Source organism: Drosophila subpulchrella, chromosome 3R (assembly GCF_014743375.2).
Source record: "Drosophila subpulchrella strain 33 F10 #4 breed RU33 chromosome 3R, RU_Dsub_v1.1 Primary Assembly, whole genome shotgun sequence".
In the NCBI taxonomy this organism is placed as follows: Eukaryota; Metazoa; Arthropoda; class Insecta; order Diptera; family Drosophilidae; genus Drosophila; species Drosophila subpulchrella.
Genome location: NC_050609.1, coordinates 13,881,377 through 13,898,277, shown reverse-complemented (window position 1 = coordinate 13,898,277; position 16,901 = coordinate 13,881,377). Strand labels below are relative to the sequence as shown.

At 39.6% G+C, this 16,901-nt stretch overlaps 1 protein-coding gene across 4 annotated transcripts in view; it reads left to right on the top strand.

Annotated features, from left to right (window-relative positions):
- LOC119561618 (Down syndrome cell adhesion molecule-like protein Dscam2) overlaps positions 1 to 16,901 on the top strand; it is a 36,343-nt gene that overhangs the window by 9,600 nt on the left and 9,842 nt on the right. For all 4 annotated transcript variants that reach the window (XM_037875204.1, XM_037875205.1, XM_037875206.1 and 1 more), the window contains 16 exons: positions 3,227 to 3,369; positions 5,747 to 5,908; positions 6,157 to 6,306; positions 6,418 to 6,538; positions 7,898 to 8,015; positions 8,719 to 8,942; positions 10,733 to 10,860; positions 10,956 to 11,056; positions 11,774 to 11,978; positions 14,108 to 14,239; positions 14,316 to 14,465; positions 14,572 to 14,717; positions 15,128 to 15,263; positions 15,610 to 15,729; positions 16,066 to 16,218; positions 16,284 to 16,806. In XM_037875204.1, the coding sequence (XP_037731132.1) occupies positions 3,227 to 3,369; positions 5,747 to 5,908; positions 6,157 to 6,306; positions 6,418 to 6,538; positions 7,898 to 8,015; positions 8,719 to 8,942; positions 10,733 to 10,860; positions 10,956 to 11,056; positions 11,774 to 11,978; positions 14,108 to 14,239; positions 14,316 to 14,465; positions 14,572 to 14,717; positions 15,128 to 15,263; positions 15,610 to 15,729; positions 16,066 to 16,218; positions 16,284 to 16,806 (2,712 nt within the window). The remainder of the gene's footprint in view (positions 1 to 3,226; positions 3,370 to 5,746; positions 5,909 to 6,156; positions 6,307 to 6,417; positions 6,539 to 7,897; positions 8,016 to 8,718; positions 8,943 to 10,732; positions 10,861 to 10,955; positions 11,057 to 11,773; positions 11,979 to 14,107; positions 14,240 to 14,315; positions 14,466 to 14,571; positions 14,718 to 15,127; positions 15,264 to 15,609; positions 15,730 to 16,065; positions 16,219 to 16,283; positions 16,807 to 16,901) is intronic.

The following is a 16,901-nucleotide window of genomic DNA, read 5'->3' as shown; positions in this document are numbered from 1 at the left end:
AGCGTTACCAAAATATATACACTTTCCAGGGAAATTTGTTTTAATTTTTAATTTTTTAGGTTTTTAAAAAATAGAACAATGGGGCAAGTGTTGAAGTAATTTATTTTAATTTTTAGATATTCCAAATAAAGAAATGAACAATATCTTTCGAAGCATAAGAAACGAAGAAAGATTGGAGTAATATTAAGCATCACAAAATATTCAATAAGTATATAATAAATGCGTAAAATATGCAATGTAATATTATTGAAATGTCCATACTTTTGTGGACTAAATACTTTTAGTACGCAGTGTATTTATTATAAGAAATGCAGTAGGTACACAAGTTTGTAAAAAGTATCTTAAAAATCTGTGGTCAAACTTGTAGAGCTATCTTTTAACTTAAAATGTGTCCTAAGGTTAAACAAAAAGTATTAGCATACAGGATAATTCAAAAATTCAGAATAATGTTTTTTTAAAACTAGTTATGTGATTTAGAAACCATATTTCCATTCATAATTTCTTGCAAGTGTACCTCTTATTGTTGGTAGTTTGCGGTCGTAAGTATGTGTCGTTTGGCTTCCTGGCGGCGGTTTCGGAAGTCACATTCCTGCGGCTTCAGTTTTGCGGGTGGCATTAAAGTTATTTTCCGAATTGCTTCGTTTTAATTGACATTGCGCAAAGACAACGTCGCGAAAAGCTGTGAAAATCAATGTTAACAGACGCATGCCGCCTGCCACCTTCCTCGTTTTCCTCTTGCGGCCACATTTTCATTGAAAATGCTTGACAGGCAGGAGAAACAACACTGCGGGGGAGGCAGACAAAAGACGTGCTTTTGGTTTTGTTGCCTGAAAAGGCCAAAGAAATTACACAAAAGTAATGCAACCAAGTTGCAGACGCAGCACAACTCATGTACACACAGATGAGGGGAAAATAATAGGTATTTTCTATCTCTTAATACTTCTAGCCAAGTAAACTAAACAAGGATACTAATAAGAAAAATTAATATTAATAAAATTACAAAAAGATTTATTTTACAAATTTTATCTGTTAGTACAGTTTAAGATCAAATGAAAATCTTAGTTAAAACATAAGATCCCTTTTTAGTGCTATACTGTTTCCAAGATTGTTTATCTCTCCCATGGCTTTTCCCCATACACTTTCCTCTGTTAGTGACATGTTTGCGAACATTTAAAATATTAAAAACGCAGTCTTTGCCGGATGACAAGCTAAATGCGAGTGTACACACGCGTTTGGCATTAATCAAAGCGAGTACATTAGTTGCCCACACAAGTAAGGCCTTAATTTGCGGTTATTTTGTTGGAATCCATTAGCCGAAGCTGGTAAAAAATAAAAAATTAACGCACTTGGCCAAGGCACTACAGGTATTTGCATATATGCAACTCTTTGTTTGTTTGCTTTTGGTTTAGAGCTCTCTGTTAACAAATTGCCGCTGATCCATTGTACGGGCTCTTAAACGGATTATTATATAACGAGAAAAAATAATAAACAAATATATGGAAATAACAGCAAACGCATAAAGCAGATAAATCGTAAAAATAGCGCAATTGCTATGGCACGACCCGAAAATAAATACGAAGATAAAAATGTATAAACTCACCGCGCCGCCGTTCACATATGGCAACAAATTTACTAAAAGAATTTTTATGTTTCGCAAAATGAAATGTCATTTCAAATACGTGATCTGGCCCACAGACACATGCACATCCGTAAAACCGGGGATTCCAGGCGACTATACGAGTGTATATATGTCGACGACTGTCAGTCTGGCAGAACCGAAAAAAACCAAAAAAAAAAAGATTATATAGAAATGGTAGACAAAACTCAGTTGCGATGGCAGTGCATAGAAATGAAACAAAATTTATTTTAAGCTACTAAAGAGCATGGCTGAGTTCAAGTGACGAGTATATGGGACGTGTACTTATCTGCTGCACCGACGGACGGATGGATGGACTGGTCGGATGACTCCGGAAAATGGAAAACGGACAGGGAACATGGTGTATGGAGCACGGAGCACGGAGCACGGAACTCGGAGCACGGAGTCATCCAGCTCTTTTTCCTCTGTGCCCTCCATGCAAACGCAATAGACGTAAACAAATTGCTGGCACTTAAACATTTTTGAAAACAGCGCTTGATGAAGTTTTCCCTTTTTCGGTTGATGTTGGTTCACTCGTTGTCCTCGGCATCAGCATTCAGTGTGCCACATCAGGACAAGCGAAGCCAAAAACCCATCTAGCTGCAGCGAGAAAAATTATGATAGTTTATGAGGATAGTTTTTGGGAAATCTAAACATATATCTATCATTTAATTTTACAATATTACATACATATAGGTATCACAAACTATGAGATACATTCGAGCATGAACTTTATTATTGTATTTATAATTTTCTTTGAGCTAGTTTTGAATTCTCTTTAAAGATGTTGAAGAAATATCCTTAAGGCCATATTCTTTCAACCTAAGGAAATTCTTTCATAAAAAATATACAAGAAGTTGAAGAGTTATTTATAGTTTCTTTGAGTGCACTCAACGCTGTCATCATAGCTTGTTAGCCCCGACTGCAACTGCAGTTGAGATGATTAGCGGTACTGAGACTGCAACTGCATTTGGAGTGCCGAGGAGGTTGGCAGTGTGGCCTCCATGACTTATGTGATGGGAAGCTTGATGGGTTTCGGGCTGATCCAGAGCCACAGAGCTAATCAAATGCATTAAAGCCCTGCGGAAAGCTTAAATTTTGATTTGCCAGCTCATGTTTAGCTGACATGCCGATTGGAAAACAAGACAGAAAATACAGGCAACTGGCTAAAAGCAAAATGACTCAGTAATGTCAGAAAAAATGGCACTCTTTCGTTGAGGTGCTTAAAAAATAAATTTAGAAATATTAAAATATATACAATTTTGGTACTTTTCACACGTTGCATTTCAAAGCAGCAGGAGCTTAGGCCGTTTCACATCATTTGAGATCAACATGCATACACCCCGGCATTAAGCTTATTGCATTTTTATGTAAATTCACACTTTGTGAGCCATGTACTTTCTGCTGTAAAAATACACGCCAGCAAATGGCAGCCACTTTGCTGTCGCTTTTGTGGAGCAAATTTGTGCGCCACGTTCGCCATTCCCAAATGCAAATAAATAAATAAATATGTAGAAGAAAACCCCGAAAGAATGTGCCCACTAAAATATTGCATTTCACCGTTCGCCGGCGATGCTTTTGTACTTGCAGGAAAATATCAGGCAACGGCACCCTGCACTTCCCACCGTTCCTGGCGCAATATTATCGCACGGATGTGCACGAGGCCACCTACAGATGTCGGGCGAGCAACGAGGCGGGCACCGTCCTCAGTCGCAATGTTCAGGTGCAGGCAGGTGAGTGTAATGTGCTATGGTATAGTGCCATGGCATAGATCTTGGTAGGGGTAGGTGGGGCTATAAGTACGGGCGGAGCGCCAAGTGGCTGGTCGCCCATTGGCGAGGAGTGCGGAATGCGCTGCCACCATTAACATTACTTACTGGAGTCTCGAGGTGAGGAGAGCAGTGCTGCCAGCTGTGGACTACAAAAAACAGAGCCCAAATCATGCATTATAATAATAATTGTAAACCTTCAGTTTTATTTCTTTCGTCATTCAAATTATATTGAGACAATATACCTAATTTTACAAGAAAATATTGTGTAACTATCTAAATTTTTTCACTAAGTTGACCAATAAGTTATTGGCAACAACAAAAATGTATTGCTCAATGTTAATATTGTTGCATGTACTTATTTGAATTCAGAAAAGTTTGAATATCTTCTTTTTTCAATTATAAGGTAACATCAATTTTTAAAGATTTCTTGTGGATTAAACAAATGACTTACTTTACTTAGAATAGAAGTCCTAAAGCTTTATAAAACGTATCCTTTGCATAAGCTTAACTTGAAAAATGTATTAATCTTCATTACATTAGAATTAAGAATTGTAACTTCACTGACTAACATTAAATTGTCATCAATTTCTTATTTTTTGGTAAATGAACAACAACTTTAAATAATAACTATACATAATGCTAAAGTTTTACAATGAGTGTGTACATTGTACACTCTACAAACTATCTAAACTGATATTTATAGTATAATCTAGCAAGACCCCTGTTAGTTCTATATCTATAGATATTTTCTTTCATTGATAAAACTATCCTTATTTTAAAGGGATTACATATTTTGTTAAATGTTAAAATGATCATACATTTAATGTGCCGCTGAAGTTTAGGTTTACATCTGTTTTTCAATGGTCACACAAAATTAATGACTATTTTTTTTTTTTTATTTTTATATGTTAGAATACTGATTTAACTCGACTACTATCGAGATGCCAGCACTGCCGAAGCGAAGAGATAGTGGGCCACATTATGTTGACAACATTTTGAAGCTGCTCACGTTCGCTGTGCTGGCATTCTTTACGATTCTGCTTTCTGGCAGCCCCTGGGATGTCACCTGGCCGCCACTCCTCTCCCCGCCCATCTATTCCACTTCATATAACATTAATATCCTGCGAATCTCCTGCCAACTCTCGAGCAGTGATCGATGCGACAAACTTGGCCAGCAGCTGCAACTTTCTCGGGTCTCTCTGAAATTAACTTAATTATTTTGTGCACTCGCTGTTTGCACTGCCTGTTAATGCTTGACCTCGAAAACGGGGCACGTCGTTCGTATTTGCACAGCCTGGCCTTAAGTAAACACAATCCACCCAAGCCCCCAGAGGAAAAACCAACGTTGCATGATAGTCGCTTAAAATCTCATTCAATATTTACACTTTGCATTTTCCATGTGTATCATCTGTGTCACTCCGTTTTCCACTCGCAGTGTCGCTTTTCCTTCGAGTATTTTGGCCGCTCTTCAACTTCCGCTTTGCATGTAATTTCGAGCAATTTCATTCATTTAAACGGCAGCCATTCTGCATTGTAAGGTGGTCCGTTTATTGGGCCCCGCTTTCAGATCCAGTTCCAGTTCCATCGGGGCTGCCAGCCATGGATTGTGCTGCCCGAAAGCGTTTTATGCGCCCTGGCTCATCTGTATGCGCAGTTGGCGCCGGCGACCAGACAGTAGCGTTTGTTGACTTTTATTCGCCCCATCCTGCACTCACAGCTGCGGTGGAAATAATAGCAGCAAATCGACTGTATATCATAATTTATTAATTGGTTCTTCCACACAGGAATTTTCTTTAACGGACCATTAACTTTATGAGACTCGTTTAATTTTGAGAACATGTTATATTTTATTCAACTCTTTCTGGAGAACTCAAGAGTTTCCAACTTATGTATAAGGCATATAAAAAAATATTAACATTTAAGGGTGATAAGTTAAAATAATTTATTTTTAAGCACTTTTTGAAAATTTATTGACTGTATTAAATTTATTTTATTTCTGTATCTGGAAATTAAAAAGTCCTTGAAAATTTACGATTTTTTACAAATGAACATAATTTTTTAATTTTTTTAACCATTTGTGATTCGATTTTTTTCGCAATAAATCGTTGGTTTTTGATAATAAACAAGACCTTTTGTGTTTAACTTACTAAGAACTTCTTAAAACATTTTTAGAAAATAAATTCATTCTTTTCCGTTTTTTAAATAAATCTATAAATGTAATAAATCAAATACCTGTGCTATTATCACAACCGCGACTGTAGTTCCTGGCCAGTCGTCCTCTGATTTCGTTTGGTACTTCTGTAAACGCTTCGCTTTCTTTTTGCTTTCGCTCTTTTAGTGGTCCGTCGTCAATTCCATGTGCACGTGGAAAACACTGAAGTCTATTTGGGAAATTCGGCGTTGATTAAGTGCGCCATACCGGAATATGTGCGGCCCTATGTCCGCGTGGCCAGTTGGCATCGTGGCGAGGAGATACTGCTGCCGGATCTGTCGGATGTCGGTGAGTGTTGCCACATTTTAACAGGCGAGGGAGTTTATCGGCAGCTGAAATTTATGTGTCCACGATTCGGTTTTTTATTGTTGCTGGCCAGCAGCAATGGTACTGCATTTTTTGCAGCAGCAACAACGGGGGCGGATGACATATATTGGCAAACGTTGCGTATACGCAGCGGGTGCCGGGGCAGCGAACTTTGATTTTTCCCCTGCAATTGTCAATCTATGTGACCTGAGTTTATGATTTCCGAACAGCGGGTCGCTATGTGGTCCTGGCCGCCTCCGGGGATCTCTATGTGCGTTCCGTGCGGGCCGAGGATGGTCTGATGAAGTTCAGCTGCCTGGTGACGAATACCCTGAACGGCGAGCGACAACGAAGCGATGCTGTGATGCTGCAGGTCAAAGGTGAGCTTAGGAAAAATATACCAAATAATTCAAAAATAATATACACAGTATCTCATTATAATCTATAATCCTACCATTACTTGCCCATCTTAATGTAATACATTTTCCCAGAGCTTAGCAAGAATCTGGCTCCTCGAACCACCCAGAAACCAGTGATGGAGATTCACGTGGAGCGTGGCAACGATGTTCACCTACCGTGCAACATCCAGGGCAATCCATTCCCCATATTTACGTGAGTTAACCGACTTTCAGGCCTGCTTTGTGCGATGGTTTTGGGAGGGGAGTACTAGTATCTGTATCCAAGTATCTACGCAGCTGGCAATAAAATAACATCACGAGGTTCCGGCCTGGAGATTATAGACAGCCCTTAAGTGCATTCGAATGTTTGCCTGGGGATGCTGTCTTTATTGCATATTAGGGACTGATGTTTTAGTGCTAATTAGGTGGCTTCATGGTCGGAACGGGGTCATGTGCTAATGGCCAAAGAAAAAACAAACTAATAAAGGCACAGAGACTGAAAAGCCAATACACACACACACACATTGTATTCGAGTAACTTAATCATCTTGTTTACCCACTCACAATGGATCGGCTTTCGGAAGCCAACACTTTGCTGGCCAAACAATAAAAAGCAATTTCAGTCCAAGAAAGTTGGGCCAATGGCACATATTAAGTAACCCCTGACTGAAGCTCTTCACAGATAATTAGCAAAATAAAACAGTTGGCAGGGCCCCTCTCTCTATAGGGTGGCATAATTTAACAGTCTGTTTCACTTAGCAGGGCTTATTAAAATTTCATGCAGTTCTAAACACTTGAAGAGCCCCTCACGAATAAACGAATATATGTATGTGATTCTTTTTTATGGAGGACACATTCGCGACAAGGACGCAGACAGCTGAAAAACAAAAACACAAGATTTACATGCAAAGAGCAAAGTTCTCGGTGGGAAAACATAAACGCTGAGCCAGACGAGAAAAGTGCCTGAGATATTTCACGAGGGAAAGTCTAGGGAATTTCCAAACTGATTACTATAAACGCTGGAGAAGGGCGATAATTTTGTTTTCGGCACAAGTTTAAGCGTGGCTGGAATAACAAACTAAGTTGCTGGGTTTTATTGATTTCGTGTGTGATTCTGTGTAACTGATTGGGTTTCCATCTTGTGTTTGCCCAAAAGCAATCTGAATTTCAAATCAACAAAGAGTTTGGGCCTTAGTAAGCCTAAAGTGGGAGAGCTTTTATTGCCAGTAATCAGAAAATCATAAATAGAAAACTATTAGAGATTCTTTTATTTTGTTTTTATAAAATAAAACAAGTCCTATTTTGATCCATAAATTCCTTAAATCTCTCATAATATCTGTTATGTTCGATTTTATTGACCTCGTTTTGTACCTATCCACGGGAAGTAATAAATGTAGCGAACAAGTAAAACTTGTTTTATTGATTTGCCTTTGCCAGCATGTGATACAGATACTGTTTGCAGTTTTTGTTTGACTCCTTGTCAAACCTAAATTTAAATCAATAAAGAGCCTGTGCCTTTAGCAGAAGCCTTTGCCATCCAGCTTTACGTATATATATGCTCTCTGATTTATAGCTGGTATCGCGTTTCCGACTCGGCAGCCCTCTATCCCATACCCTCGTCACAGCGAGTGATACTTTCGCGCACACTGCTGCTCATCAAAAATGCTGACGAACGCGATGCGGGCAAGTGGGTAAGTAACCGTCAAACTGCCAACCGCTGGAAATCTGTATAACTGTGTATATGCAGTGCTATGAGGTACAGAATACAGTTGAACTTCCCAAAGTTAAAAATGTCATAGGGCAAACGAAGTTGGATGGAAATAACCCATTACAATATAACAATTTTTCATCCAATATATATTCGGTTTTCTTCCATATTTGCTCATAAAGTACTAGGATATTTTATAGCTATTGCGAATTTTACTCCAAATACTTGAAATTTATTAAAATATTTTATTTGGTTGGAGCCCTATGAAACTGAATGGTTTTTTTTAAAGATATTGAAGTCATCAATTTTTATATAGTGTTGCTAGAATGTGTAAACTTCTTCTCTAAGATGCTATGGATTTTTAAAATATATCTATTTATCCAGTCAAAATCCCGGGATGTGTAGTCAAAAAAAGAAGCATATGTCATAAGGCCTTAACTGGGCTTTGTAAGTAATTGTAAGCTCCTAAAAACATGTTTTAACTTATTTTGAAGCACTTAAAATTTTAAAAAAAAATCGGAAATAAAGACCTTAAAGTAACCAAAAATGTTTAAAAATTATTATAGGTATTTCTGTATAGTTTTTGGTTAATTCCCATAACCGTATGATTTTCTATAGATGGACGACTGTATTCCCGAAAAAAGTACACCATCAACTGCCTCTTAATGCCCACTCTCCCGTTGCAGATTTGCCAGGCCTCGAATCAGTTTGGGGAGCAGCGTATAGAGATTCGACTCAGTGTCAATTCGTATGTGTCTGTGCATATATTGCCGCAAGTTCAAATTGTCAATTCGGGCGGAACGGCAAATTTCAATTGTACGACAACGGGTTCAGCGATCGATGCCATCGACTGGCTGCACAACGGCAAACCGCTGCAGGCGAATAATGCACTCACCACCGGCAGGGATAAGTAAGTATAGCCGGGGGCCGAAAATATATCTGGTATTGGTATTTTTTTTAACGGGGCGGTTGGGGAGTGAAAACTCCGTTGGGGATTGTGTGAAATAGGAACAACAGAGAGACCGAAATACAGACGGACTGACAGGCATGCAACATTGTATTGCCGATTTCGATTTTTATCAGTTTCGCCAGTTGCGAAAAGCCTTCCGACCCAACCGAAAATATGAAAAAATGGAAAACAAACAAGAGCGTTGCAAAAAAATCCATAGATTACACTCCGCCGTTGTTAGGGCATTTTGGCTGGCGAAAATGTTTTATTGTTACTGTTATTATTATTACTATTGATGAACGTGGCCGGCAAACGAGCGAGGGAATTTTCATACTCGTATTTTTATGGTACCCCCTTTTAACCAGCATTCACAATTCAGATTTCAGTTCAGTTCATTTCGGTTGATTGTTTAAAAGCTTTGGCCTGTTTGGTCAGAAAACCGAAACCGAGAGAGATGCAAAAAATGGAAAATCGGTGTAAGGTCAGTGCTCAAAAGATTTTGATTGCTGGCATGGATAATGCAGCTGCATAAATATTTGTGCACAGTTTTGTGTCGATTGGTTTTGCAATTAGTTTGCAGGATATCCTGCAGCTGCTGAGGTGGATATTATTATTTTTAATCAAGCAAACCGCCCCCACCGCTACGCCTAATATATGCAAATCCCAGGACTCGCATTGCTTACCTAGGCCTCTGGGAAATCCTTTGCTTTGTGCATATTTTCGGTCGAATGGCCTGGACACATCTTGATAATTTAATGCAAATTACATGAAATCAGCATAATACGCTGGCAGGGGCCTGGGCCAAAGCAAAACCGAAGGCAAACTAAATTCACACGCAAAATTTGTACAGCAGCAGCTGGCAAACAAGCCGGCCTGCAAAAACAAACATCGCATGCTCTCTACGCACATATGTACCTATATATCTGTATAATATATATACCTATGGCTATATCTACATGTGTAAATATATGCACGCATGTGTATGGTCAGCTGTTGGCCAAGGAAATCGCCCAAAGGATAAGAATGCGAAATGCGAATGGGTAATGGGAGACCGAGCGAATCAGCATTACAAATCAAGCAGAAATTTTTATGCTTATGCTAATAAAATAAATAACAAATTTCGCCTGAAAGAGCCAAGGGCTACGACCAACACAAAGGCTCACAAATGTCCTAGACACTGAAAGAAAATATAATAAGATATGTCAAAGGAAAAAAACTGGGTGATATGGGATTTTAATTTTTAGGTTGAATCATTGATAATGAAATCAAATATGTTAGTAATAGAGGTCGAATTATGTATGATATCAAATATTAACATCCTATGTGCATTGGGTTATACATTTTTCTTATAAGTTTACTTCCTTATTCATATAAGGTTTTATACGATACATCTATATATATCTATATATATATAACTAGTCAAGGATCTCAGGAAAATTGATTTAAAAATAAAAGTTATATATAAAGTCCCAGGGCTATTTTGGTGGTCATCCTTAAATATTTCTTTAATGTTAAGGTCCTAAAATCGTAAGATGAACAGAACTGAGTACCCATTTCTTCTCAGTGCATACATGTCCCCGCTTTGGTGTGAGTTTATGGCAAATTGTGGGGCCCGCTTTCCTTTTTTGTGCAACGTTGTCTGTTTTCAGCATTTGAAGTTTGCTTGCCAAGCTCGGCATTTTTAACACTTTTTCCCCGTTTGCCTCCCTTAACCCCTGCGTCAACGTTAACCCCTGTGCTGTCCCTGGCAGCATACGGTTCCTGTCGAAGAGCTCGCTGCTGGTGCAAAATGTCGGACGGAGAGACCGCGGTGTCTATCAGTGCCTCGTGGAAAATCAACGGGCCAGTGCCCAGGCGATGGCTGAGTTGAAGTTGGGCGGTGAGTTGACATCGACGTGCATAGTTTATGAGGCGGAGTTTTGGCATTTATCAAGAGCCCTCCCTGGCAACCATTTTTTTCTCGTTACTCTGCAGACACTGTGCCGGAATTGATTTACACCTTCATTGAGCAGAACGTGCGTCCTGGGCCATTAATATCGCTTAAGTGCTCCGCCAGCGGCTCGCCGCCACCGCAAGTGAGTACAACCCACTACCAAATGCTTTATTGGCCTTATTATGCATTATAATAGGGCACAAATAAACACTGAACGAAAGGAATGTCCCCCGAAATTACACATTCAATGATTAACATTTAAATAATGATAAAATATTTTTTGTGTGGTTAATGACCATATAACCATTGGTATCTATTTTAATATTTTCTTAGTTATATACTTAAATTAAAAGTGTACAAAATATTGATGCCCTATAAAAATTTAAAAAGTAAAAATTTTTTTTTTATTATTTGACATAATTTCTGAAGCTACTTTAATCTTTAAGTGAGTACTACAGTGGGTAAATATTATTTTATTTGCCCAAAACTTTATAAAGGTTTTAGGCTTATGATGAAAATGATTTATGTTAAATTTTTTTAAAGCCATATATTTAAACCCTTATTTATGGATTCACTCAGACTAGTTAATTTTTGGACAATGTAATACATTTCTTAATCTCCTTTCATTTTATGATTATGTGTTTCCTTTGAGTAACATTTAATTTTAATTCCCTAAAAATAAATTTATAAATTTTTGTGTTAAGTTATTTTATAATGGCACATATTTAATGCATTTTTTATGTGCTCACACAAACCGAGACCCTTGTTAAGCCCGGAAATTAATGCCTACTACTAGGAGGCAACTCTGCGCTCCGTGCTTTTATTGATTTTTGCGGTGTCCACTTCCATCTCATTGCAGTTCGCCTGGCTGCTGGACTCGCAGCCCATCATGGACGTATCGCTGCATCATCGGTTTGCGATCGGGCAATTTGTCGATATGTCCGGCGATGTGATAAGCCATTTAAATATCTCGCACGTGCGACCCGACGACGGGGGTCTCTACAAGTGCGTGGCCAGCAACTCGATGGGCAGCGTTCTGCACTCGGCCAGGTTGAATGTTTACGGTAAGTTGATAAATTGGCTCGGAAAATCAATTACCCACACCCATTCGCCTTAATTGTGTCCCGCAAATGGGTTTCTGCGTCCGTTTTGTTATCGCGAAAGCAGCCGAAAGCCGTCTTTTGTGTGCAGGCCAAACAATGCAAATCACAAAAGACGCTGACGCGGGCCCCACAAATTTTGCTACCGCCACAGAAAAGCTACAAAATCGGCAATCGAAACGGCAGCTGATTGGAAATAATGCCAAGGCAACGAAACAAAAACATCGCGGCGAAAGGAGTGCCAGGATATGGGGAAAATAACTCCGCTATTCAACCGGGAAAATGCTTGGCTGCGCGTCAAAGAAAATCTCCTGCGGCAACTACATCGGCAAAAGCAACAAGAAAACCCGATGACGATGTTGCTTTCATTCCAATCATGCCACACGATATAGAGGACAAGGGTACACCAAGAAAAAATAATTTCATATTTATGGAACCAATGAAAAATAGATTTGGAATACAAAAGGGAAAACATTTTTTTGGAATTAAAAAAAAATCTTTAATATTCCTTTGTAAATTAAAGAAATGTTGCATATTCTATTGCTTAGAATATTACTTCTCTTTTTTATAATATTCTTTATAAATTAGGGTGTTTCTAACTTTTGTTATATCTTATATTTATATTTTTATACAAATATTGGAGTGTTTATTATTTGAAATGAACTTAATTTTCCACAGTGGCCTGAAGACGTTGCTAACAAGTTTGAACGTGTGAATTGCCTGGCGAATGCCTGAGTATCTGGCAGGATAATCACTGTCACATCGGTGGATAAACTGTACAAATATAAAAATGTCAGCCAACTTTTCTTTTTCTTTTGCCGTCTGAAACATCCTCTTGACTGCCGATGCTTTTGAGTATTGTAAGCAGTTCCGAAAGCGTAATCTTAATGTGTTAATAATGCATAAGCGAATGGATGTGTGACAGATATAAATCATACGCCCTGTGTGCGTCGAATGATTGATGATGCAGCAAAGGCAGCTTGAGACCCTGTGTGTGCGTATACTTGATATTTAAGTGGGCGTGCGTATTGATGATAAATGATGATATTTTCAATGCTGCCCAGCAGCCAGGAGATTTGAGTAAAATTCAATTGAAAATCAAATTAGGTACCTATGGTCGGGCGGGCTGAAGATGTGGTGCAAATGAATGGGTCGTCGAGGGGAATGGGGTAAATATCCAATTTGAGTCTTATATAGTGGTCACTCAATAGTCCCTTTGGCGCTGGTGGTTTTCCTCATACTTCTAAGCGATTTTTGCCGGGATAATAATGACAAAATGATTTCGATTATGAACAGTTCTAGCCACAAGCCGATACCCTCATGCCACGCCCACAGCTCGCAACGCCCAGCTCACACACACCCACATGCAATGGCCCATTGAGGACTGATGAAGCCGCAGGCTTCGGTTCGCCTGTTTAATTATGAATATTGCAATTTATGCAACGCATTCAGCCATGCAACGAGTTGCATTAGCAGCACTAAAAATGCACAGGCACACACACACACAGTCTTGCAGCCGTATCTGCACTTTATGCATTAACGTGGCATGTGTGCCAAACGAATATAATTGGAATTATTCAGCATTCGTACTGAATACCCCGCCTAATTGCATTTTGTAACTAATTTAATAAATTTCACAATGCCCCTAAATAAGCACACAAACTCTAAAATAGTTGGGTAAATAAAATATTTGAAACTAAAACTAACAGTAATATCCTTAATCATCAAGATGATTGCAATTTTTTTGCAACAAATATTTAAAATAGCATGCATATTCTCTTTTTCTAGCAATTAAGTGTGGAGCGACTTAAAGTGAATTTGATTTAATTTCAATTACAATTTAATTGGAATTTATTTGCATATTTCCTAAATCCTGATTGAAATCTTAGCCTCGCTTGCGAATTATTTAGAATTCTTTTTTGAATAATTACTAGATTGCTTATCCTATTAATTATAAATTGGTTAAATAAAAAGAGGTAATTTGAATTTGAAAGTAAATGATACATAACAACTAAGCATAAGGAATATTTATAGTTTTGAATTTCTTATTTAAATATTAAATATAATATTTTTCTCTGTACATCTCCTTGCAGGGCCTCCTTATGTCAGAGCCATTGGACCGATTAAAGCCGTTGCCGGCGAGGATATAATTGTGCACTGTCCGTTCGCCGGTTATCCCGTCGAGCAAATTAGATGGGAGAAGGCGCACCAGGAATTGACAACGAGTAAGACAAATTGCTGGGGGGAGTTAAATCCCGAATCCCTAGAGTCTGAAACATTATTGTTCAACCGCACAACCAGGCAACCACTACGAACTGGCCTCGGTGGCCGACGGAGGGCAGCTGGTCATCAAGAATGTGGAGCCTGGTCGGGATCAAGGGATATACACGTGCATCGTGAGGAGTCGGGCTGGCGAGGAGGCTCGCCGGGATATGCAGCTGAATGTGAACAGTAAGTAGTGGGGCTTGTCAGTTTCTTGGCGTTGTCCCCTTTTATTTTGTGCCCATCTCGAGCGACATTAACGTCTGGCCGCCCCGCCGGCTAATCGCTCATCAAGGTCCGCCCGTCATCGAGCCCTTCAAGTTCCCCAAGAATCTGCAGGAGGGCGGTCGGGCCCAAATCACCTGTGCGGTCTCCTCCGGCGACATGCCCATCTACTTCAGCTGGAAGAAGGACGACAGCTCCATCCCAAGCAGTTTGCAGGTAAGCCCGTCACTCCAAAGTGCAACGAAAAAGTTTGCTGTATCTTTTTGTCCTTGCCATTCTTGAGATACCCGGTAGTTTTGAGCAAACAAGTGTATCCTGGAAGTTGGGGAGGTCTAGAGTTTTTAAATTTTTAAGTGGTGCTTAAGATTAAAGCATTTGAATGCCGTTTTTTATTAGGTGCTGTCTCTTAAAGTTTCTATATAAAAGTTTTTCGGTAGTATTTTGTTTATTTATCTTTCGTTTACTTCCTGAAGAGGCTTTGACACTTTTAAATGTTTCTAAAAACTTGGGAAATCATTTGCTAAATATTTTCAAATCAATTTTAACATTTCTTATAGAACGGGGTAACCTAAAGTTGATAAACCAAATAACGCCACATCTTACTTGTGTTTCTTTCAATTTACAAGATTACCGAGAAGAAGGAGGAGTTCTATTCGCTGCTGGTCTTCAAGGATATCAGTGCGAGGCACAGTGGCAAGTACACCTGCTATGCCAGCAACGCCGCTGCCAAGGTGAACTACACGGCGGAGCTGCAGGTGCGAGGTGAGTGGTAGGGATGGGATGGGGAGTCTGGGAAGGATTTGGGACTCGGGACTAGGGATTCCGGGATCTATATGGGCTGGAATGCGATGCGATGGGATTGGATGTCTGTATGTGTGTGTGTGTCTATTGAAGCGAAGCGCTGCTGTTTCAAAATAAATCACACAGGATTTGTGCGCCGGTGGCTGTGAAGTTTGCCCTTTTTTTTCCGGGGGGGTTGGACTGGATCTACAAAGCAAAGATACACATGCACTCTGGCTCGAGAGTTGTTAATTTTGTTGCCGTTTTCGTTGTTCTCCATTCCATTTCGTTCGTTACGCATTCGCCCTGTGGCCCGGTCACGTTTCAGTGGCGCCTCGCTGGAGCTACGAGCCCATGGACACGGCCATTATGCTGGGCAACACAATATCGATAAATTGTGAGGCGGAAGGATATCCGATTCCAGCTATTACCTGGTTCAAAGGGCAGGGTAAGTTTGCCAATCCCAGTCCCAGCCGGTCTGGGATTGGGATTTCGATACACAGTTCATTAAGGTACCAAAAGGGTTCGAGAAGGTTAAGCGCATGCCATCGCCCACTTGGCCTTATCAATTAACATTTCGAGACTTTGACTTGTAAAGGAGTTTCAAAAATGTCAGAGACGATTTTTCATTAGATTAATAAACGATTGGCAGATTTTTTTTTAAATAACATTTCCCATTCAACCCTTTTGGTCTTGATTAATTCATTTTTTTTTAAGAAGTTGATATTTGGCCAATAAAAATAGGCATTTGATATTTTGTACTTCTGTTATTTTTTTCCTACAGGCAAGGGGTCAAAGGACTTTAAGCCATTGAGTATGCGTAATCACTCCCTGCTTTTGAATCTGGCTACTGATAATGATGAGGGCTATTATATGTGCCAGGCCACCAATGAAATTGGAGCAGGACTCAAAAAAACAATTCGAATTAATGTGAATGGTAAATGGGTCATAAAAAATCTTAATTGGATGAGTAAGTAATATTAATTTATCCCAACCATGTAGAACCCGCCCGATTTGAGCAGTCTGCTAGGAATATTAGCTCCCGCCGCAACGATCCCGTGACCTTGGATTGTCATGCCAAGGGCGATGAACCCATTACAATCGGTTGGACCCAAAATAATGGACGCATTGATCTGAATAACTTCCGTTTTAGCATAGCGGAGATGAAAACGGACAAGGGCGTGGACTCGCAGCTAACTATTGGTCACTCGGATCGCCACGATTCCGGGGTCTACCGATGTATAGCAGAGAATCCTTATGGACGAGCTGAGCAAATCATTTTCCTGGCTGTTCAGGAGCGACCAGATACGCCCTCCAATTTGGAAATCTTTGAGGTTGGTTCACGTACAGTGAAGCTCAGCTGGCGGCGACCCTTCGATGGCAACTCTCCAGTGCTCAGTTACCTGGTGCAGTATCAGGCTCTTAAGTACCTGCAATCCCATGCGTCCTTGGGTGCGCCTGGAGGGGATTGGAATGGCCAGAATGTCATCAATGTCAGTCTGCCGTCAACAAGCATTAGTCGCAGGTATGTGTTGATGTTTGGAACAAGTTTGGTTTCACAGATTTGTACACTCCAAAAATATATAACGATTTTCTTTTGTGATTTGAAACCTCTTATAA